This window comes from Phocoena sinus, chromosome 16, assembly GCF_008692025.1.
Source record: "Phocoena sinus isolate mPhoSin1 chromosome 16, mPhoSin1.pri, whole genome shotgun sequence".
Taxonomy (NCBI): domain Eukaryota; kingdom Metazoa; phylum Chordata; class Mammalia; order Artiodactyla; family Phocoenidae; genus Phocoena; species Phocoena sinus.
Genome location: NC_045778.1, coordinates 24,403,183 through 24,427,688, shown reverse-complemented (window position 1 = coordinate 24,427,688; position 24,506 = coordinate 24,403,183). Strand labels below are relative to the sequence as shown.

The following is a 24,506-nucleotide window of genomic DNA, read 5'->3' as shown; positions in this document are numbered from 1 at the left end:
TTTAACCTCTTTGTTTACACTTGAAGGAAAATGACTTGCTCAAATCACAGCTAGTGCGATGCAAAACTGAGACCAGAGATTCAGGTTCACTCACTTCCATACCACTGTTCTCTTTAGTACGCGGGATCCACTGCCACGAGAAGGACCTAGAGAATTCTACTGGGGACTCAGTGCTTTTATGAGAAGGCAGAAATAGGGAAAAGTTCACAGCAAAAATGTATGGGAGAGCATCCCCAGACAGCCATAGAACGAAGGCAGGAAATGGGAATGTCATAAAGACGTGTGGGGAAGAGGTTATGGGAAAAAAGCTCCTATTTTATAAATTCTTTTAAAGTTTGTGGAGGCAAGCCCCTATGCTTCAGTTTGTTATTGCATTTTGTAAAAACATTTATGTGTGAAGAAGAGTGTTGGCCAGGATTTCATTCATTTAAGACAAAGTCATCAATTTTTTAAACACAATTATTCATGATGTAGGCAGGGAAGCTCAAATTCTGAAAGAAATGTTTGCTTCATGAGGCACTTTCTCTGCAGAGACCTGATTTTTTTCCCCTAATTTAAAGTTACTTAGCAATTCTAAAGATTGATTCTGGCTTAACTATGTTGCTTTGAATATGTTGTGATTTAGTAAAATTATATATAAGTACCCCAAGGAGGAAGGGAGCTGCTTTAGGGATTCATGATTACCACTGGGGGAGAGAGGAGAGTGAGGGTAGGATAAACTGCCAAAACATCCTCTTAAATAGATAAGTGAGAACATCAGCCAACATTACATCCTACTATGAAAAGGATCAAAAGGGAGTTATACCAACTGGGGAAGTATAGAGATTACTTTTTAACGCATGTGCTGCTTTTGGGGGGCTTAAGGGGTTACTACCCTTAGAAGCCTCTGAAGTTTTTATAAGACACTTGTTAAGGTGAAGAGTATTTAGCCTTTTGGCATAATTTCAGCAAACTGAACTTAAATATCTCAGTTGCTTTCAACTTTAGCCATCAGAGATTCAGACTCTGTTGAAGCTGACAACCATAGCCCACCAAAGAAGTAATTTTGTAAAGGGGAGATAAAAGGCACTTCCTCCTCAAGATTGAGGTTAGAATAATATGAGAAAGTGGTTATCTAAATAATGATACATCCTCTTGATGGAATACTATGCAGCTGTTAAAAAAGAACTGTTTATGTATTGGAATGGAATTATTTCTTAGATATATTATTAAATGAGTCAAGCAAAACCATTTAATATACCACCATTTTGTGGGAAGAAGTGAAGAATAAATATTTGATTTTATATCTATAAAATATTTCTGGGGAAACTGGAGATATTGGTTGCCTCTGGACAACTAGGGGGCAGGGGTATAAGTTTGGGAGGGAGATTTCAGCCCTTTTATACCATTTGAATTTGAAACAGCTGAATGTATTATCTAATGAAAAATAACTTTTTAAAATAAAAAATAATGAAAATTTAAAGAGTCAAAGAGGGAAAAGCAAGTTAATATGGTAAATTGGTCTCCAAATAAGACCTGGCTGTGTTGTAAAGGTTTCCCTGCAAGGAGACTTGACTGGCCTCCTGCAAAATCTCGTCCCCACCTGCACCTCTGTTCTAGCTCTCTAGTCAGGCATTAGCATCCTTTCCTGCTTTCAGTACTTTACTCAGACCCCCACCCCCCATCACCTACTATTGTACCTGCCAACTCTGGAGCAGTATGTCTCTTTAATCCTTTAGAATTAGGATCCAAAACGTACCTCCAACGAAGTACAGACTATTCCACTGTGACCCATATGTGTCTGTTAATGTCTGATAGTTCTCCTATGTACTTCTCCATCTTAATGGTTTGTATAGTTTCCCCCACTGAACTGTGATTGCCCTCTGAGCGTGGCACCTTAAACCACTGCCTAATGGTACTGATAGAAATGCTTGCCCTTTGTGGACAAAATGTGTTGAGCGTTTTTAATGATGCCAGATACAATACTGGACAATGGCAATAAACCTTACTGTAAATCAGTTTTACTAGATTAATCATGTAAGCCCATTGAAGCAGTCATCTGGGATGATGCTCTGAGATTCAGAAAACCTGACCACAGGTTTTCTCTGTGGCATATACCAGTATTTAAGAGCCAGGATCACCAGCATCACCTCTGACGGTGGACTGCCTGAGCACACAGAGGGGGTCAACCTGCCTGCAGCTCAGAAGCACCGTGTGGAACACAGAACTGTTATATTTTTTCATTATTAGTATACTGCATTGCTCTTCGTTCCTTAAATTGCTTGTCATCCTAAATATTGTCCTTTCCTCCCCACCCACACCCCTTCAGTCAGGCTGAAATGTGTATATTGTATTAGCCAAAGTATCTCGGAAGAAGATGCAAAAGAAAGGACAGGTGCTTTTTAAAGGAAAATCCTTCCCCCATCCCCGCCTTCCCCGAAGCCATCTAGGTATGGATTTAAGAAACTAGGACCTCTGCATCATAAGCCCTTCCAAAGCTGAAGCAGAAATGTCTTCCCTCACTTAACCTTGGCAGTCACCAGCCAGCTTTTGATTTTCTCCACTGCAGTCCAGGAAGACAGGAATAATCACATGGCCGCACAGCTAGAGACTGTCAACCCAACGTGGCATATCACCTTTCCAAACATCTTTGCATTAGGAAGAGACAGGCAGTTCCTAACTGGGTCACACTGTCCGTAGGTCTATCTATGTATCAGAGGCATAGAAGCTCCCAGGGCCACCTTTGTTTCATATGCTTTTCACTGGGTTGCATTTTAATAAACTTCTTTAAGTTCTTAAAATTGTCAGTATGCATTCCAAAGGAATGCTAATGTATAGGGCAATCAGATCTGTGGTTACACTATAATGCTGGCTCTTCACAACCCCTAGTTGTTACTCACTTATTCGTCCCTGCCCACTAGCAAGGAGTAATCCCCAACTTGGCTTTTCTTTCATCTGAGCTCTTTCTCTTGTTTAGAGTGATAGATTCATGGGAATTCCCTGGCGGTCCAGTGATTAAGACTCCGCGCTTTCACTGCCGAGGGTGTCGGGGAACTAAGATCATGAAAGTCATGAGGTTCGGCCAAAAAAAAACAGAGTGACAGATTCATGGGGGGATCCGTTGTCCATATAAGGGACCGAGTGGATCCAGTGTGTATAGGGAAAAGAGCATTAGCCGGAAGTCAGAAGACCCAGATTCTAGACCCAGCTGTGCTACTAGTTAGCTTTGTGACCCTGAGCAAGTTATTCAAATTCTCTGCATTTTACCTTTCATCTGAGGTCTCTTCCAGTTCTAAGATTCTGATTCCAAGTGGATGTTTGGGCTCTTATCCCTCCAGAACTCTCCTTTCCTCTGTTCAACTACTGTTGTGAATACTTTTATGTAATATAGCTTCTGACATTATAGTCACACAAACTCAGTATGTGTTTCTGTCTGAGGCTGAATTGTCCAGTCATGGACTGTGCCAGAGAGTAAATTGGGGGTCCTGGCACAATTCAGATTCTGCCTGGACTTTTCAAAAAGCCAGATGGTTAACACATTTTTGAGTGCCAATTCAGCACACTTCTGCAAATTCCTTCCCACCCCAATCTAGTAGAAATCACCCAATCTCATGTCCATCTATTGTTCAGGCAGCTGGACCAGATTTGTACCAAAGGAATAGATAGGCCTTGGAAACGTAGGCTTCTCCAGGGTGACTTCATGCTCCATAGAGACATCTTTCAGATCAGAACCCCAACCATCAATCAATTAGCATCATGAAATAAGGGAGGCCCAAATTCCAGTACCAACAACTGGTCTGCATGGGGAAGTTGAGATCTGGGGCAGAGGGAGTGAGGGATTTTTCTCCTTGCTGTGATTTAATTATGGCTTTGTGGTTCAGAGATGTGGAAGCAAATCTGAATGAGCCAACTCTCAGGACCAGCTGTCAAGCACTTGGCTTGTAATCTGCTGTCATCCTACTTGTCCCAAGTGCTCTTGGCTGTACAGCTCACCAGCCAGTTTAATGTTTGTTTCCTCCACTGCTCTGATTCACACCCTGGGGGCTTATCTGAGGATCTTGGACTGTGAAAGGGCAACCCAGCCAGGCTCTTTGCTGGCTGGTAATATCCCAGTGGTTTGAATAACTTAGCTCCTGTAGTACAGATGGCATCAGAGCCCTCTCCATGTGAGATGGAACATATTCTGTAACTGTTCTGTCAAGAGATGGTATTTGTAATGAGGGATTCCTGACAGTGGCTTCCAGAAGTCCCTATTCTACAACCACTTAGTACCACTTTAATGAGCTTTCCACTAAAAAAAAAAAAAAAAAAGCCAAGAGCTCTCACTGACATTCTTGGATATTATTTAGTTAATGGTTTATTTAGAGGAAAGAGTCTATCTTCATGGGGAAAAGGATAGGCACTTGGAACATCAAGAAGAATTAGCACTACTATATAGCACAGGGAACTCTACTCAGTGCTCTGTGGTGATCTAAATGGGAAGGAAATCCAAAAAAGAGGGGATATATGTGTAGCTGATTCACTTTGCTGTACAGTAGAAACTAACACAACATTGTAAAGCAACTATACTCCAATTTTAAAAAAAGAATTGGCAATAGGCACTCTGCCCTGAGAAAATGGAACTGGGAAAGAGAAAAAGAGGGTACTTATCAGTTATAACAGGTGTGGTATTGGTGTGAAAAAGGCATGGTTAACAAACATTGGCAGCGAAAGGAATGGTTAACATAAAGCATTCATGTTTATCTACATAGAACAGGTTTAGAGCCACTTCTCAGGACACATTTCTGTGGCCGCAAAGGGTAATTCAGTAAATGATCACAGTTTGAGAGCATCCAGTGTCTTCTGATCTGATTCTCTTTTCACTGAGCAATCTTCTGAGGTGAACTGAGTTTCCTTAGTAGATTTTCCTACTGAGAAGTATAATGGCCATCTGTCATCAGTTTAGTTCTCTTAACAGTTACTATTTTCATTGTAAATTGGCCTTCTGGTTTCTCCTCTTTCCCCGGGCCATTTAGTTAGCAGGAATCAGTTCTTCCTGAGCCGACTGAGAGAATCAAGTGTCTAGACCTACGAGGCTAAGTTTCTAAACCCTAGAATTTCTACAGTCTAGTAGAGGCCCTCCATCTCCCCCATCAGCACTTAACCACATCTCGTGAACATCCACACAATAATATATTCTGCTTAAGTCTTTTAGTTCCAAGGGATGTTGATTCCTCTTTCACTCTCACATCCCGGGAAGAGGGGCGGTATGAGCAGTAACCTAAAGCTGCAGGAGGAGGAATCTGACTCTTCCCGCTCTCCTGAGCAGCCTAGTCCCCCTCCAGCCAGAGGCTGTGGACACTAAGGTACAGCCCAGCTTGTGGCCTTTATACCTTTCTTCTGCCCTTCGCCACACAAGATCTTCAGCTGTTTCTGTGTACCTCCACCCCTATCCCTCACCCTCAGATTCTAGAAAACGCCAATAAACCATTCTTTGCACTACTAAGCCACCTCAGCAGCTATCCTGTGGCATCCCCTCATTTGAGTATGAGAATATTATACTTGAAGAGATCAGGTGACTCCACCACAGCAAGTTGATGAAGCCAGGACTAGAGCTCAGGTCTTGTGACTTGCAAGCAGTTTTTCTACTGTGTCTCCTTGCTTCTCTGCATTGTTCTGGCTCCACCACAGCAAGTTGATGAAGCCAGGACTAGAGCTCAGGTCTTGTGACTTGCAAGCAGTTTTTCTACTGCGTCTCCTTGCTCCTCTGCATTGTTCTGGCTCCACCACAGCAAGTTGATGGAGCCAGGACTAGAGCTCAGGTCTTGTGACTTGCAAGCAGTTTTTCTACTACGTCTCTTTGCTCCTCTGCATTGTTCTGGCATTTGTATCAGCTGACCTCAGGGGCCCTGTGCTGAATATAATGGAGGCTATAGAGGTGAAGTGAAAGAGCAAATGCAGAAAAAAAAATGACAAGAAAGAACTGAAATTATAGGAATGAAATAAGCAGAGAAGGCACACTGCCTTTAGTTTAAGTTCACATTGCTTCTAGAAGAATCTAATCTGAGGTTTATAGATATGAACACTTCATTGCTGGTTGGTTCATAAATAGAAATTCATCTTTTTCTTTCCTCTGAGTTTTACCTCACTTAAGAGTGTGTCTGTAAGCAATAACATAATTTATAGATGTAGCTGGATCAGGCTTGAGGATAAATGGCAGAGAAGGCAGGGGAAATTGCCTAGTCCTTCCTGGCTTGTTTTTTGTGAGAACCCAGTTCTCACGTGATTGCTAGTGTTTAACAGTAAATGTCAGAGAAAGAAAAAATGGCAAGAGAGAAGAGATTTTCTGATGAGATCTGGAAAAAGATAAAAACAAAGAAACTGTATTGATCTAGTGAGATGGGGGCCACTGCTTCTCCCAAGGGGCACAGTTGGGAAAGACGAAGTGGCTGATGGAAAACCTGTTGGGAGGAAGGGCAGGAGCTCAGCCATGCAGATTCTCCACTGTCAGTCAGTAATGGGTGGGTGAAGCCTCAGTACACTCAGACAAGTCTCCTTGTTCCCCACTTCCCCATCCTTTCTCTGCCTCATTATTTCCTTGACTTTTTGATATTGTGTTCTTCCCAGTGGGAGGAAAATGCCAAGACAGAGACTATCAGGCATTGTTTATTTTTTTTCAAGGCACTCTTCTGGTAATAATTTATTAGAAAAGCCACCACTGCATGCTGAAGACTTAGAATTCCATCCTTAAATATTATGTGGATTTTCACTTTTTAAATTTTTATTGTGGTAAAATATATATAACAAAAGTTGCCATTTAAACCATTTTTAAGTATGTAAGTCAGTGGCATTAATTACATTCACAGTGTTGTACAACCATCACCACTATTTCCAAAACTTTTCCATCACCCCAAACAGAAAATCTGTACTGATTAACCACTAACTCCCCAGCCCCGTGTAACCTCCAATTTACTTTCTCTATAAATTTAGTATCAGGCATTCTTACTTAATTATATATACCTCCTAAACTGTGGCAGCAGTAGAAAGAAAGTGGAATCTGAAGTGAAAAGGAAAGGGGGTTATGGATTAAAAACTGAATTATCATTTTCTTAAATGTGACGTAAATACACTTGAAAATTTTTTATTGTGACTGAATAGTTTTATCCTTCCATTCAGAGAAAGCAAAATGAAAGTCCCTCAGCTGTGCTAACTCAACATCTTTCTTCTTTCAGTAACCATGCAGCAGGTGGCCAGGACAGTGGCTAAAGTGGAACTCTCAGATCACGTGTGTGATGTGGTGTTTGCGCTCTTTGACTGTGATGGTGAGTGGGGCCCTCTGGAGTCCGGCGGAAAAACCAAGCCTTACTGCCCTTGAAGTAGACACTTTTATGATGGAGCCTTGCAGCTCCAGGGTACCAGCCTAGACTGCTTCAACTTCCCCATTTCCCACATCAGTAGCTCAGCCCTCAGACTCATGACATTGAGAAATATCACCCCTGGTCCTGGTTTGTGTTCTCCATTTCTTCTTACAATTCTAATTTGCCTGTAGGCCTAAATTCATTTATGACCCTAAGGATCTTAAAAATAAAAACAAGGGAATTCCCTGGTGGTCCAGTGTTTAGGACTCCCCGCTTCCACTGCAGGGGGCACGGGTTCGATTCCTGGTTGGGGAACTAAGATCCCACATGCTGTGTGACACGGCCAAAAAAAAAAAAAAAATCAGACCCAGCTTACTGCTTAGTAGATAGGAGCACTTGAATATTTGAATGTCTCTAGGAAGAAGATGGTACTGGTCACTCCACCACCCAGGGCACATTTCAGTCATTTACAACCCATTGTAGCATTCCAGCTGCACACCAAGGTCTGTTGTGTCTGTGAGCACTCGGCAGTTTATTTAGCCCATCTAAGAGATCCTGGTTCTGCTCTGGCCTTATTTCTCAGCTATGTTGGCTGATACAATGATGATAATATTAACAGTGGAGGCTCACAGTTTTTTCTTTCTTTTTTTTTTTGCCTTAAATTTATTTATTTTTACTTTATTTTTATTGGAGTATAGTTGATTTACAATGTTGTATTAGTTTCAGGCATGCAGCAAAGTGAATCAATTATACATACACATCTATCCACCCTTTTTTAGATTCTTCTCTCATATAGACCATTATAGAGTACTGAGTAGAGTCCCCTGTGCTATACAGTAGGTCCTCATTAGTTATCTCACAGTTTTTTCATTGCTTACTATGAGCTGGATACACAGTGCAAGCTGCTCATTTAATCCTCTGACACAGGAGTAGTTATTAACCACATTTTACAGATAAGGAAGCTGCAACTCAGAGAGGTAAAGGAGTTTTCCCAGGATCACAAAGGTAGTATTAGATAGCAAATCCAGGATTTGAACCAAAAGTGCACTGCCCCCCTCTGTACTATATGACCTCCATTCCCTGTCTCACAGCCAGGATTCACTGTTCATCTTCCTCCAGGAAGCTAGGCTCACAGAATTCAAGAACAGATCAAAAGCTCCTGCATGTGTGAAACCTTCCCTTTTGATCCCAGCATAATGAATCACTCTGTGTTTTTAATTCCTTAACTTGGTTCAATTTGTCTGCATTGCTGCATGTTACACTCCATCTCTGTGTATGTGACTTAACGTCCCTACCAAATTGTGAGCTTTTTATGGGTAGTTACAAGTCCTATCCACCTTTGGATCCGCCCTCCCCTGCAAATAGGACCTCAGACAGTACTTTGCACATAACAGGTGTTCATTAACTTTTTGTTTGTTTTTTATTTTTAGTTGTGCCAGGTCTTAGTTGCGGCAGGTGGGTTACTTAGTTGTGGCATGCAAACTCTTAGCTGTGGCATGCATGTGGGATCTAGTTCCCTGACCAGAGATCGGACCCACGTCCCCTACATTGGAAGGTGGATTCCCAACCACTGCACCACCAGGGAAGTCCTCATTAACTTCTTAAGTTGAACTCGAGTTATTTAAATCTCCCCCCTGAACCCACAACCGAGGTCTTAGTGAAATGAAGCCCCAGAGCGAGGACAAGGAGAGTCCTCATCCACAGGGAAGGGTGATTATTCTCTAGAGCTGCCCTGTCCAATATGATACCACAGTTACATGTGGTTATTTAAATTTAAATTAATTAAAATTGAATACAATTTAAAACTCACTTCTTCCAGTATCACACGTGGCTGGTGGCTCCTGTATTGAAAATAGCACAGATAAAAACGTTTCCCTCATCGCAGAGAGTTCTAATGGACAGCACTGCTGCAGAGAGAGTAACTCTCCCCAGGTTTTGTTTTTACTCTAATCACTTTTAGGTAGTTTGAGTTTTTTCCCAAAGAACATTTTTATAATTTTTGAAGCCAGTATCCAAGAGCTGGTTTGTGAAGTGAATATGGGAGTAATGGCAACCAGCATCACAGTTCCCCTCTTCTCCTGGGAAGTCCTGGGAAATGTTTGATTTTCCAGCCTTTTAGAAGGAGGTTCTATCAATATCTACTTCTATTACCTTTAAAAAATCATTTTATCTCTGGGACCTAATTTTTTAATTGACATATAACATATTAGTTTCAGGTGTACAACATAATGATTCAATATTTGTGTATATTGCAAAATGATCACCATAATAAGTCTAGTCACCATACATGTTACAAATTTTTTTTCTTATAATGAGAATTTTTAAGATCTACTCTCAGCAACTTGCAAATATGCAATACAGTGTTTTAAAATATAGTCTTCATGCTGTACATTATATCCCCATGACTTACTTATAACCGGAAGTTTGTACCTTTTGAAGCCCTGCACCAGAATTCATCCACCTCCATCCCCCACCTCTAGCAACCTCTAATCTGTTCTATATATCTATGAACTCAATTATTTTTGTTTGTTCGTTTTAGATTCCACATATAACTGAGATCATACAGTATTTGTCTTTCTCTGATTTATGTCAGCATAATGGCCTCAAGGTCCATCCGTTGTCAAAAATGGCAAAGTTCCCTTCTTTTTATGGCTGAATAATATTCCATCATACACACAATATATATACACACACACACATATCACATTTTCTTCATCCATTCATCTGTCCATGGACACTTAGGTTGTTTCTGTGTCTTAGCTCTTATAAATAATGCTGCAGTGAACATAGGGGTGCATATATCTTTTCAAGTGAGTGTTTTTGTTTCTTTCAGATACATACCCAGAAGTGGAATTTGGATCATATGGTAGTTTTATTTTTAATTTTTTGAGGAACTTCCATACTGTTTTCCATAGTGGCTGTACCAATTTACATTCTCTCCAACAGTGCACAGGGTTCCCTTTTCTCCACATCCTGGCCAACACTTGTCATTTGTTGTTGTTGTTGTTGTTGTTAACAGCCATTCTGACAGGTGTGAGGTGGTATCTCACTGTGGCTTTGATTTGCATTTCCCTGATGATCAGTGATGTTGAGCATCTTTTCACGTGTCTATTGGCCATTTGTATGTCTTCTTTGGGAAGCATCTGTTCAGGTCCTCTGCACATTTTTAATCAGGTTGTTTGGTTTTTTGCTGTTGAGTTGCATGAGTTCTCTGTATATTTTGCATTTTAACCCCTTATCAGTATATGATTTGCAGATATCTTCTCCTGTCTAGTAGATTGCCTTCTCATTTTGTTGATGGTTTCCTTTGCTGTGCAGAAGCTTTTTAGTTTGATATAATTCCACTTGTTTATTTTTGCTTTTGTTACCTTTGCTTTTGGTGGTAAATGGGGTTTATTTTCTTTTTGTTTGTTTGTTTTGGGTTTTTTTTGTTTTTTTTTAATTTTTTTAATTTTTTTTTTTTTTTTTTTTTTTTTTTTGGCTGCATTGGGTTTTCTGCTGCTCGCAGGCTTTCTCTAGTTGTGGCGAGTGGGGGCTACTCTTCATTGCCGTGCGCAGGCTTCTAATTGTGGTGGCTTCTCTTGTTGCAGAGCATGGGCTCTAGGTGCCTGGGCTTCAGTAATTGTGGCACACGGGATTCAGTAGTTGTGGCTCACTGGCTTAGTTGCTCCATGGCATGTGGGATCTTCCCGGGCCAGGGCTCGAACCCACCAGGGAAGCCTGGGGTTCATTTTCTTAATCTACAGAAAAGGGAAGTAGATATTAAATTCGAAAGCCATTGTCATTTCTACCAGTGCAAGACGTTAGGTCAAAATGCCAGGGGAGGGCTTCCCTGGTGGCACAGTGGTTGAGAGTCCACCTGCCAATGCAGGGGACACGGGTTCGTGTCCCGGTCTGGGAGGATCCCACATGCCGCGGAGTGGCTGGGCCCGTGAGCCATGGCCGCTGAGCCTGCACGTCTGGAGCCTGTGCTCCGCAATGGGAGAGGCCACAACAGTGAGAGGCCCGCATACCGCAAAAACAAAAACAAAAACAAAAACAAAATGCCAGGGGACAGAGAATTCCAATTTTCAAACAGACTTGTTTGTCACAGAATTTAGAGTTGCAGTCACAGATCACACATGCACACAAATGACACTCAGTCATATATCCAATTCACAGGTAACAAAGGCCGTTCAGACTGGTCAGCCCTGGCCTTAGGGAAGCAAGAAGCAAATCCCAGAGTAGTTTGAATGAAATAACCTCATGTTTGGGGAATTCCATGGTGGTCCAGTGGTTAGGACTCTGCGCTTTTACTGCCCAAGGGTTCAGGTTTGATCCTCCGTCGGGGAGCTAAGATCCTGCAAGCCCCACCACCAAAAAATAAATAAATAAAAATAACTTCAGGTTTTTTCATCTTAAGCTTCTTTTTATACAAAATATTAAGAATCCTATTTAGACCTTTTTGTTCTTTTAATTGCATTCTTAATAAGCCATATTACTGATTAACTTTCAGCCCAGCCAGGCTACTTTTTAAGTTAAAGTATAATATACATACAAAAAAATGCAAATACCATAAGTGTGGAGCTTGATAAATTTTTAAAAACTGAACACACCCATGCATCATCCTGAAGCAGCACATCACCAGGACCGCAGAGCTGCCTGGTGCTGCTGCCCTCCGGTCACTCATACCCCCGAGGGCGGCCACTTCCCTAACTTCTAGTGCCACAGGTTAGCTTTCCCTGTTTTTTGTTTGTTTTAATCTTGCTCTGAGGTATCCCTGAGGCTGCCCATGCTCTTTTCAGACAGCAAACATGGGCCCGTTTAGATTTTCAGGTACTCTGTACAGAAGTAAACCAATTATTCCCTCTTACCACCTTCTTCCCAGACTGATCATTAGTAGAGGTCTGTTTGCTAGCTTCCTGTCACCACCAGTAATGGCTGCGATTCTTTTAATTAGCAGACATTTACTCCTGAGCATCTAGTCAAATGGTAACTGTCCTCTACTTTTGGAGTGGTTACTATTCCATGTGGGTTGAGAAGTGACCTTGGGTCGGACCAGATGCTCTCCAGGTTCTCCTCTAGACCTGAGAGTCTGCCACTGAAGAGGGTCAAATGAGAAGCCATGAGAAAATGGGCTTAACCCAAAGCCAGGTTTTGATTTTAGTTTTCACCATGAAAAGCCTCATCATGTCTTACCTGGACTATTGCAGCAGCCTCCTAACTGGCTCCCATACTCACTCCATCTGTGCTACTTCAGTCTATCACCATCATCCAGCTAGAGAAATCTACCCAAAATGGAAATCTAACTACATCTTACTCCCCTCTCCCAGTCCTTTCCTGCCCTGAAGATAAAGTGCAAACCCTTTCATAAGGATACAAGATCCTTGAGGACCTGTCTCCTGCCTTCCTCTTTGGTTTACTGGCCATACCCCTATCTTTGTGTGTCCAGCAATACCTAACTCCTTGTAGTTCTCTAACAGCTGTGCTGCTTCCTACAGGTGCCTTTGCTTATGCTACTACCACTACTGGAATGCCTCCCCCGTCTCACTCCCCTCTGCTTGGCCACTTCCTGCTCATCCTTTGGGATTCAACTTAGGAGTCACCTCCAGGAAGCCTTTACTGACCTGTACTTGCACCCTCCCCAGCCTGGGTTAGATAGTCTTCCTCTGTGCCCCCATAGCATCCTCTGTTTACCCCATTATGGCACTTACCATACTATTGAAATAATGTACTTGTCTCTCCCATAACCTGATGGTATTTCAAGGGACAAAGTCATTTTTATCTCTTTATTCTCAACACCTAGCACAGGACCTGACATATATATTCTCATTCAACTTCTGTCACACTACACGGAACTATCACTGAGTTGCAATTGGAAACATCAAGGACAGTACAAACCAGTTCATTTTTAACCAAGAGAATTGAGTTTGGCTGTGAGAGAGCTCTAGGCTTTGGGACCTACATGATGTGAGCAATGGAATTGTCTCATTGTCTTTGTTCCAAGGCTGTCACTTATCCCTGTTGTGTTTGCCTCTTCTTCTAGGCAACGGAGAGCTGAGCAATAAGGAATTTGTTTCTATCATGAAGCAACGGCTGATGAGAGGCCTGGAGAAGCCCAAAGACATGGGCTTCACCCGCCTCATGCAGGCCATGTGGAAATGTGCACAGGAAACTGCCTGGGACTTCGCTTTGCCCAAACAGTAACCGAGAACTGCACGAGGAGCCGCGCCTCCAGGCCAAGCACCCTGGCCCCTTGGGCAGAGCCTTGGCACAGTCCTCCCCGCTGCTGCTTCCGGAAGTAGTGCTCCCCTCCTCCTGGGAATGATCTCAGGACTCATCAAGTTTCCCTTCTCCCAGTGTTCTGATAGGCCCTGGTTCTAAACCAGTGATTCTCCCTAGAGGTCCTCAAAAACATGAGCAGGTCCTAAAAGCGTAGACCTTTGGCACGTTCGACAGTACTACCCATTCAAGCACCCTACAGACAAAGAATGCGGGACCCATCCATGTACCTGCCAACCCTGGAAACACCCATTTCTTGAGTCATCTTGGTGTGGATTTATATTAACAAGAACATTCCTTGCTTCTCCTCCTGCTGGTGTTTTTTAAGCTACAAATTGGGAAAACCTCTGGCAGAAAAAGGAAATCAGTGATGAATGATAACGAGGATGACCCAGGCACCCTGAGCTGGTGGGAAGCCTGGGCCAGAGGAAGGATCTGTGTCAGTCCCCAGGGTGGCTCTGAGGCAGTGTGCACAGTGGGAATGGAGCAAGATTAGGAATTTAAAGTAGCTGCTGCATGGCTCTCTCCACTCCCTTCTTTTCCTCTCAGGCTCCCTAAGAAGACTCCAGCACGACTGTGCTTATTAAATGAGTGGCAGTGATTAAGCTCATGGCCCCTGCGAGTGCCATTTCCCCTCCAGGTGTGTGCCTCTGAAGCTGAGTCCTGGCTCAGAGCCTGTCTGCCCTGTCTTAAACACTTGTAAAATAGCACTTTAATTATAACGGTTTGCAGTAAAGCCCCACCAACCACCGCCAAAGGCTCTTGTCTCCTTTATTTTAGGGTCCTCTGGGGCCCTTTTCATTTCACTTCTCCACTGGCTTTGAGATCCTAGCAGCAGACCTGTTTTCTTTCCACCAGAGCCTGGTCCTTCCTGTTGAGAAGGCACTTTGAGCATAAACAAAACGGGCATTTGGAGGTTAGTGGTGGCATTTTCCAGCAAGGTTTGGATAGCATTTCATCCTGGACCAAGGCTACCAGGTCCAACGTAGTCCTTGATTACTCATGGCCCACGAGAAGGAACCAAGACAGGGTGGTGGGGGATATGAGACATCATCTGGTACGGTGGACCTAAGTGTTAAGAACCATAGCAACCGGGAATTCCCTGGCAGTCCGGTGGTTAGGACTCTGCCTTCTCACCGCTGAGGGCCCGGGTTCAGTCCCTGGTCGGGGAACTAAAATCCCAGAAGCCGCGCAGCACGGCCAAGAAAAAGAAGAAAGAAATGAACCATAGCAACCAGTGTTTTATGTGGATTCAACTCTGCCACTAACTCAGTGTGACCTTGAGCAAGCAAGCAATTTCCCATGTTTTCTCAACTATAAAATGACAGATAGGGTTGAGCTTAATGGGCTTAGAGGTTTCTTCCAGGTCCAGAAACCTCTCCTTCAGCTCTTCTCCAGAATTCCTACAACCTCCAGAACCTCCAGGTAGTGCTCCTTGGCACGATAGGGTCTCGCATCCAGTGTAATAGCACCACCACACCAAAAACCCAGTGCTTCCTGCAAGGCCTAGAAGTTGGTAGGGAGTGTTTATCAGGCAGAGAAGAGCAGAGACATAGGTCTGCACCTGTGGCTCCACAAGGACAGGACTAACCCCAGCATTTTCTCCAGAGCAATTTAATAACCTCACTTCTAACATCCTTTCTGGGAGCAGATTAGATTACCTCTCAAAGGAGCTTCCCACTCATGCACCTCATCTATCTTCCACTGTTTCCTTTCTTGTGGCACGTATTCCTGGCACCCAAGTGTAGCCTTTGCCTTGCTCATTGCCCCAGGGCTGAGGCGTCAGCAAAATGTGAGCTTTTTCTTAAACTTGTCCCATAATCCCCAAATCACTCTTTTCCCCAATCCTCATTTCTCCAGCCTGAAAGAGAAGTCCCTTTCACAGCCTCTGTGGGGCATTCACTCCCTCACCAGGAGAGACCTGCCAACTGGCCTGGGTTCACTGAAGCTGAAAGCCAAAGTATAGCAGGAAAGGATAAGGATCTCACCTGCAACTTCTTGAAACCCAGGGTCAAGAGCACCTATGACAAGTACGTGGAATTCCAACTGAACTCCATTAGCTCCTAGGAGAGCCGGAGGAAGCAGAGGCGGTCCAGGTGCTCAAGAAGACAGGACGGCCACACTTTGGCACAACAGGGCAAATGTGCAGGCAAAAGGTACAAGCTAAGTCACCCAGAAGAGGCCATGATGCCCCAAGGAAGTCCTTGACCAAGGGACCAAGGAAGCATGTGAGCTCCCTGGTGGTCTAGTGGCTAGGATTTGGTGCTTTTACCAAGGAAGCATGTGAGCAGGCTGAGGGGACTTTAGTAGGCAGAGTTTGGGGGTAAGGCTGGGAGCATTTGGGAATACAGAAGGCTGATAATGTGCTTCTCTTTTTATTCCCATTGTTTCTAATACCTAGACAGAATAACCTTCCCCTCTGCCTTCAAGATTCAGATCAAACTGTCCCTTCCTTAATCCTCTTCCAGACAAGATTAATGGCCCCTCCTTTGCCTCCCAAGGATCTCTTGCCCACCCATAACAACGCTGCTGTAACTTGACGTAATTTTTATGAGATTGTCACCCACAAAGTTCAGACCCAAAGCAGTGACATAATCAAAGAAAGAGTCCACCACCAAAAGCAAATTTTAAAATATTTCTCGGACGAGGTAAAAGTGATACTAGCAGTGCCTCAATAAATTCTTCCTGAGACAGGCTGGGACCTGGGGCCTTTACTGCAGTGCTTGCACCTGGACACACATCTCCACAGCAACAGAGTACAAAGAAACTAATGGAATTAAAAATAACTGCATGCATGCCGCAATCCGGGCAATTATGAGCAATAAGATAAAAGGCCACAAACCGACTGCCACTTAGGTGCTGGGAGCAAAAGCAGGGTTCTGTGCATGATCCCTGCACACGGCACCACCAAGAGGGTGGGCAGAACATCTAAGCCACTCCTCCGTCCCCATCTGCAGATCTGCCTCCGTCCTCACCCCACCGAAGGAACCAGCCTGCCCTCCACGGAGAGCGAGCAAGGGCACCTGTTACTTGTTGCTCCCTCATGCTGTAGCACAAGTCCCAGTAAAGCCTTGCCTGAATTCCTCATCTGGCCTCTTATCAATTTCTGTTGGTTAAAGAGTCCAAGGACCCAAGTCAGTAACACTCCTACACACCCACAGCTGTTGTCTACTTTTGTTATTGTTCTCTACTTCTTAAAAAAATAAATAACTCCCCAGTTCTAGCCTCTAAGCTTTGGAGAGGAAATGAAACTAAGAGGGGAGCCAGGCTGCTAGGCTTCCTTGATGGGCTCAGCTGGGCTTCCTAGATGATCTAAGAGGACAAGCAGGGAGAATGTGGAGAGAGAGTTACTAAGGAAAGAGCATAAGAACATACATGATATACAAAAATCATCATTTTCAGAGTTTTTAGTGCCCCACCTAGTTTTATGTCTGGTTGGAGCACAGGCACTGAATAGGACTCTTAAGGCAAAGGAAAAGGCCAGACAGTGACTGCTGCTAGACAAGGAGGAAAGGACAGCAGCAGGGGAGCCCGGAGTCAGGTTCCCAGACCAGAGCATCCTCTCCAAGCCCAAGCACAGCCCAAGCCAGGTTATGTGTCCCAACAAGCAGCTCAGAAAAGGAACGTGGAACAGAGTAGCTCAGCTTTCAGGCTTTAGGTGCCACCTGCTGGCAAGAAGGCTTAGCGCCAGGAGTCACTGGCAGGGGAGGGGCAGCTGCTGGAGTCCAGCCTAGCCCCAGTCCTACTCCAGAGAATAGGCCTCCCAGGGACCTGGGTGGCATGGGGTGGAGGGAGATGAACAACCAGACATGAACCATAACCACGAAGAGAGACACAATGGATATGACAATACCTGAGGGGAGAGAAGCATCCGGGTATTGTTCTCTGTGGCTCCAAAATGGGAATTTTTACCAGCAAGTGACAGGGTAAGAGTCACCATTCATTCTACGACTCTTTACTGATCACCTACTGTGGGCCAGGCACTGAGCAAGGTCTTCAAGGAGTTTGCAGGAGGAATCTAAAAGTGAGAAAAACAGAAAAGAAGCAAAAAGGTTAAGTACAAGCTGTGTGAGAGCACTTAGAAAAGCAGAAGGCTATCTAATCCAGATTTGGAAGTTCAAGGCAGGCTTACAGAGAATTTTTTTTTATTAAAAATACTGAGACCTGAGGGTTGAGTAGGAGTTAACAAAGGGGGAAGGAGGAGTGTCCGGGCAGCAGGTATGGAATGTACAAAGGTCCAAAGGCCAAAAAGCATGTTTCTGGGAACGGAAGTTCTAGGGTGTATCCAGTAAGTACAGATTGGGGAATGATTTTGTTACCCAAGGATGAATTAAGATGGCAGTCATTCACAAAAAAAAAGATGACAAAAAATACCGTTGGGCATTTTGAAACACACTTATAGATAACTAATAGGTTGTAGAAAAAATCATGATGGAAATTTTTAAATGCTTGGAACTGAATATGATAATGAAAATACTAGATATGAAAACTTGTGGGACACAGCTAAAGGGAAACTTAGAAACATCTTAACTTCCATACTTATTTACAGAAGATGGGCTGACAGTTAATAAGCTAAGCACCTGCCTCAAAGAGTTGGAAAAAGGGGCTTCCCTGGCGGCGCAGTGGTTAAGAATCCGCCTGCCAATGCAGGGGACATGGGTTCGAGCCCTGGTCCGGGAAGATCCCACATGCTACGGAGCAACTAAGCCCATGTGCCACAACTACTCAGCCTGCGCTCTAGAGCCCATAAGCCACAACTACAGAGCCCGAGTCCCACAAGTATTGAAACCCGCACGCCTAGAACCCGTGCTGCACAACAAAGAGAAGCCACCGCAGTGAGAAGCCCGCACACTGCAACAAACAGTAGCCCCCGCTCACCGCAACTAAAGAAAGCCCGCACGCAGCAACGAAGACCCAACGCAGCCAAAAAATAAAAATAAATAATTTTTAAAATTTATAAACAAAATATTCAATAGCTATAGTAAATTGGATCAACAGTTAAAAATCTGCTTACAACAAAAAGTACCAAACCCAGATGGCTTTATATAAGGGAGAAAAAAAGAAAACAGGACCAGGTTCTATAGGATCCTGTAAGCTCCAATAAGGAGTTTGGACTTCTATCTTAATGCCACTTGGGAGCCACTGAAGGGTTTTAAGCAGGAAAATGACATAATGAGCTTTGCATTTTGGAATGATGACTTTGCCTGCAAGGCTACAGATGGATTGGAGTGGGATCCAGGTTGGAGACTGCTATAATAATCCAGTTAACAGATGCTGGAAGCCTGGATTAGGGGAATGGCTGCAGAGTTGGAGAGGTGCTAACAGATTTGGAGATTTGGAAGATGTTCAGATCACGCCTGAGGGGTAAGCGTGGGGCATATAAATTGGAGGATGGTAAGGGAGAGGAAAGAATTCAGCATGAAACCTAAATTTGTTTGGGTAACTGGGTGTGTGAGAGTGCTCTTCGGGGGTAGGGAGGCTGAGAGAACCAGGTTTGGGTGGAGAATGATGAGGCAATTTTTTGATATGGTGCCTGAGAGATATCCCAGTAGAAATACCTAGTAGGTAGGTAGATATGAGTCTGGACCCAGGAGAGGTCTAGGGGATCTCCTAAAAACCTGGGTTCTCCCAATTTCAAGGCCAACTAACCATGAACCCATGAGGTCTGAATCAGTGTCCTAACACCAGCTCCATCTCTTCCCCAAGAGAAGCCGGGAATAGAGACCATCAAAGAGAAAGGAATTTGAATCAAAGAACCCATACTTGGGATGTCCCTGAAACAGACATGTTTGGGAGAAAGGACTTCAAGTGCCCTGTGCCCTTATCCTCCAGCTTCTGGCCCGCCCTAGATGTGAGGTCTCCTCCCTCTTTAGGGAGAAATAGGGAGCAAGGGACTGAAGTGGAGATCCAGAGATGCTATGGAGACATCTTCATGTGTTCATTCAACAAATAATTTATTGAAGCTAAAATTGAAAATTCAATTACCTATCAGTCATTCACACTCTTGGGTGAATTTTCATCATCTTCAATGTGAGGTTTAGGTTTCTCTCTCTTTTTTTTTTTAAATAGGTGAACATTCACATGTTTCCAGAATCAAACTTACATTAAAAAAGTATACATTGGAAAGCCTCATTCCCAACCATTCCCACAGCTGTATTCCATTGTGTTCCATAGTTTAATCAGTAAGGGTCGTTTTTTTGGAGAGAGATTTTGGAGGCTGGAGCTCTCTGAAAGGAAGGCCTTGGTGGATAGGCATTTGGAGGCAGCAGGGGACACTGCGGAGTCAGCGAGCAAAAGAGCAAAGGACAGGAAGTGGGGGACATTCCACTGACTTGGTAATTCTTCCTGGAGCCTTAGGAAGGAATTTATCCCCTTGGCTAGCTCAGGAAAACTCTGGATAAAGTGTTTGGGGAGAGAAAAACCTGTCTCTGGGATTCATTTATTCTATTCATTTAACAAATATGTATTGAGCCCCTGTTCGGTGTCAGGCCTTGTGCTCAGACTGTGGGGAGCATAAGGGCAAGATCTCCATCCTGGTTTAGCTGAAGACAGGATGTAAACAGACTCACAAGCAAAGGGCGCCAACTGTGCAGAGCGGTGAAGGTGGGTGTCCATGGAGGAGCCAAGCTAAGTGCTATGGGAATTCACGCAGGGAGAGCTCTTGGAGGAGTTGGCCCTTTCTCAGCCTCAGACCCAGGCTCAGATGTCATCTCCCCCAGGAAACCTTTCCAATTCTACACACACAAGTAACAGCTCCCTCTTCTGAGCCTCTTCAAGCTTACACTCAATCCCACTGTTGTACTTTCCACACTGTCTTCTAATTCTTTTAATATCTCCCCTACTAGACTGAAAGCTCCCTGATGTCGGGTCCTGTCCTTTATTCTCGGTGCATCTCTGAATCCCTAAAACTCTGCACAGTGCCTGGCTTTCAGTGTAGACATCTATTAAATTTATTCCATCTCTCCACAGAGGAGATATAGAGTTTAAGCGGAGCCCTGAAGAACTAGTTAGATTTGGACAGGTGTAAAAGATAATTAAGGAGGACAGGCAGATGGATGGGGGGTGGGAGAAGGGGGTGAAATATATCTTAAGAGTGATGGGGAGGGGACCATAGGAGATTAAAGCATGTTAAGGTCAGACTGAATTCTTAGTGTCCCTGGAGGAGAGGAATCTGGAGGCTGGTGGTCACCTAATACAGCACAAGGTTTTTTTCAGCTCTAGGAGCAAAATGAGGAGAAGCTGAGATTCATTGGGAGAATCATTTTCCCAGTGACTTCACCTGGATTTCTATGAAGGCAATTAAGGATGTTATCTCTCTTTTTAGGCCTCATCCTCCCACCCATGCCATGATTCCAGCTAGTCAGGATAGAAATTTCTAATTTTTTCCTTAGATCAACATCATGACATCTTGATTTCAAGAACTATCGAGGAGAAACTGTAACTTCAGGTCACCCCTGGCATACCAGTTCCATTTTCAAACAACATCTATAGACCAAGGGCCATAATGTTTAACATGAACTGAGCAGGAATGTGACTCTCTTCCTGGCCTTTGGACTGAGAAGGAACCACAGAAAAGTCAAATTGCCTCCGGACAAAAAGGACACCCGGTTTGAGATCTTTAAGAAAGGTAGGGAGTGATAACATGGAAGAAGCTGGTTAGCCCAGCATTCAGGCTGAATTTATAATCCCTTCTGAAACAACACAGCCTTTCTGAATTGAAACAGTTCCGTGAAACGAGGCAGGAAGAGGTCCTATCACGCACGCATACACTCCGCCGCCTCTCCAGACCCTGCCAACCAAAAGCCAGATTATTGACTGTGGACTCAAAATTGATATGCCTTGTGGGAAAGGAGAGGAGGGCTTACAAGCCAGTAGCTGAGCAATCACAGTCCAGTTCCTTAACACAACAAATTACAGGCCTTTTACACAGGGGCACCCTTCTCACAAAGTGATGTGCCTGTTGCCAGCCTGACAAGGGAGGTGCCTCGTGACACTCAGGAGATGGAAGAGATACTTAGCAAGAGAGGGGACTACCTAGCAGTCCCGGTCAACAAACCTCAGAGAGGCTATTTGAAAGGTGCCCCAGTGTTTATCCTTTAACACATATGAAGGACCGATCAATTTGTGGAGACCTTAACTTTCTCTAAGCGTAGGGCTGTCTTATTAAGGAGACGCTGATTTCTTCACACCAGGATACTCTTTACAGCCCAGCTTGGAGTTTTCATTGGGAAGAGAACAGTGGGAATGGAAAGAAAGGTTGGATGTGAAGAAATTTCCAAGGGTGAACCTGTAGCCAAGGAGGCCATGACCTTGCTTCTTACTACACTGAGCAAATAAAAGCTATCTGAAAAGAACTTCCTTGTGTTCCCACTTCTAGATCTGCCAGCTGGCCCACAGTATACCTAGCCACACTCCTGAAAATCAATGAGTTGTCCATGGCACTATCTAAAGCCATGCCATCACCATGCCCGGTATGCCACCTCCTCTGTCTATTCCTATAATTGTCTCCTCTCTTTCCTTTTACCAAAATTTCTCACCCAATTAAATAATTCCTATCACAGAATGCTATAATATATCCCATCTTAAAAAACAAAAACAAAACTTCCCCACAGTCTTCCTCACATTCCCCACATTCTTCATCCATTTCTTCCTTACACTCACTCTCTGAAATTCCTTCCTGTCAGGCTTTCACTGCTTATCATCCGCTGAGAGCAGTCCTGTCAAGGTCACCACCGACCTCCACCTTGTAAAATCCACTGGTCATTTCTCAGTCCTCACAAGTGCTTGTCCTCCCACAGGGTTTACCAGAGTTTGGCCCCTCCCTCCCACTTGAAACATCTGTTAAGTGAAAGTAATTTTCTTACCTTGCCGAGCTGCTTCTTCATTCCCCCTTCCTGGATGCTCCTGTTCCAGACCTCTAAATATGAAACTGGCAAAGGGCTCAGTAACCAGACCTCTCCTCTTCCCTACCTACACTCACTTCCTTGGGGCATTTAGTCCCACAGCTTTAAATACTATTTGTATTTCTTTGTCCACCTAGCCTCGAAGATTTAAATGTCATTAATATATAGTGATAATTTCCAAAATTATATTTCCAGGCCCATCCTCTTCCTTACACCCTACTTACATACAAATTCCTACTCTACGTCTCCACTTGACTCCAAAAGGCATCACGAACTTAACACACCCTAAATCAAACATTTAATATTCCTCCTACCAACTGCTCCTCTCACAATCTTCCCCCAGCTTCGGTAAATGGAAACTGTTCTTCCACTTACTCAGGGCAAAATCTTGGAATCATCCTTGACTCCTTTCTTTCTCTCACATCCCACATCCAATCCATCGGCAAAATCATTTTGATTGTCTTTAAAATATATCCAGAATTTGACTACTTCTCGCCACCTCCACCATCACCTTTATCCAAATTACTATTAATTCTCACCCGGATTATAGTAGTAGCCCCCGAACTCTCACCTGTAGTAAAACTCTTACCAAATCTCGCTGGGAAGGCCACATAAGGACTGAAAAATGACTGATGGGGACTTCCCTGGTGGTCCAGTTGTTAAGACTCCTCACTCCCAATGCAGAGGGTTTGATCCCTGGTCAGGGAACTAGATCCCACATGCTGCAACTAAAGATCCAGCATGCCGCAACTAAGACCCAGCACAGCCAAAAATAAGTTGTTTTTTTTTTTAAAGAGAGAGAAATGACTGATGGATTTGCCGAAGTGGGTCACTGGTAACGTTGATAAGACTGCTTTCACTGGATTGATGGGTAGGCATAAAAGCCTGACAGAACTGGATTCCACTCTACGGTGGAATCCTACATGCTCCTGTTGACCTGTAATAACTCACCAAGAAAATTTCCCTTTCAGAGCCCTTGTATTTGCTCTTCCTTCTGCCTGGACCACCTTTCTTCCAGGTAGTCACATCTGGAATACCTGCTTTCTCTCTCTCTCTCCTGAATTCGGATTTCTATTAAAATGACAGCTTCTGAGAGAAGATTTCTCCTATCAAGCTGTTTAAAATAGCACCATCCGGGGCTTCCCTGGTGGCGCAGTGGTTGAGAGTCCGCCTGCCGATGCAGGGGACATGGGTTCGTGCCCCGGTCCGGGAGGATCCCACGTGCCGCGGAGCGGCTGGGCCCGTGAGCCACGGCCGCTGAGCCTGCGCGTCCGGAGCCTGTGCTCCGCAACGGAAGAGGCCACAGCAGTGAGAAGCCCGCGTACCGCAAAAAAAAAAAAAAAAAAAAATAGCACCATCCACTCTCAGTCCCTTTATTTCTTTATCTTTTCTTTTTCTCTTCATAGCATTTATCAATTTTTTTTTTTTTTTTTTTTTTTTTTTTGCGTTACGTGGGCTTCTCACTGTTGCGGCCTCTCCCGTTGCGGAGCACAGGCTCCGGACGCGGAGGCTCAGCGGCCGTGGCTCACGGGCCTAGCCGCTCCGCGGCATGTGGGATCTTCCTGGACCGGGGCACGGACCCGTGTTCCCTGCATCGGCAGGCGGACTCTCAACCACTGCAGCACCAGGGAAGCGCCAATCACTATTTGAATATATCTCTTTATTGGACGTCTCCCCACCCCACTACACACACTAGAATGTAAGCTCCATGAAGGCAGGGGCTTTGTTTTGTTCACCTACTGCATACCTAGCCAGGCAAATAGTGGGTACTCAATAAATATCTGTTGAATGAATAAATAAGAGACATTCGTCTCAAACGCATAGAGTTACTACCAAGAACGTGCAAGCATACAAAACTTTAAGACCTCCGAATACGCCCCCTTGGACTCCAGGAATGTGGGCTTGCACCCTTGGCGCCTCACTTTGACGTCCCCCTCTTAGAAGACATACGGTAGCGCCTCCGCCCTCGCTCAAATCTCGGAAAAGGCGGGGCGGAGGGTTTATGTCATCACCCTGCGACCGCCAG

At 44.2% G+C, this 24,506-nt stretch overlaps 1 protein-coding gene across 2 annotated transcripts in view; it reads left to right on the top strand.

The window, feature by feature from the left end:
• MICU1 (mitochondrial calcium uptake 1) overlaps positions 1–14,335 on the top strand; it is a 282,852-nt gene extending 268,517 nt beyond the window's left edge. Inside the window, exons 11-12 of one of the 2 annotated variants that reach the window (XM_032608291.1) lie at positions 7,191–7,280; positions 13,342–14,335. In XM_032608291.1, coding sequence (XP_032464182.1) covers positions 7,191–7,280; positions 13,342–13,502 — 251 coding nt within the window. In that variant the 3' untranslated portion in view covers positions 13,503–14,335. The remainder of the gene's footprint in view (positions 1–7,190; positions 7,281–13,341) is intronic. The other variant, XM_032608292.1, reaches the window with a different exon arrangement.
• The last annotated feature ends 10,171 nt before the right edge of the window (positions 14,336–24,506 follow it).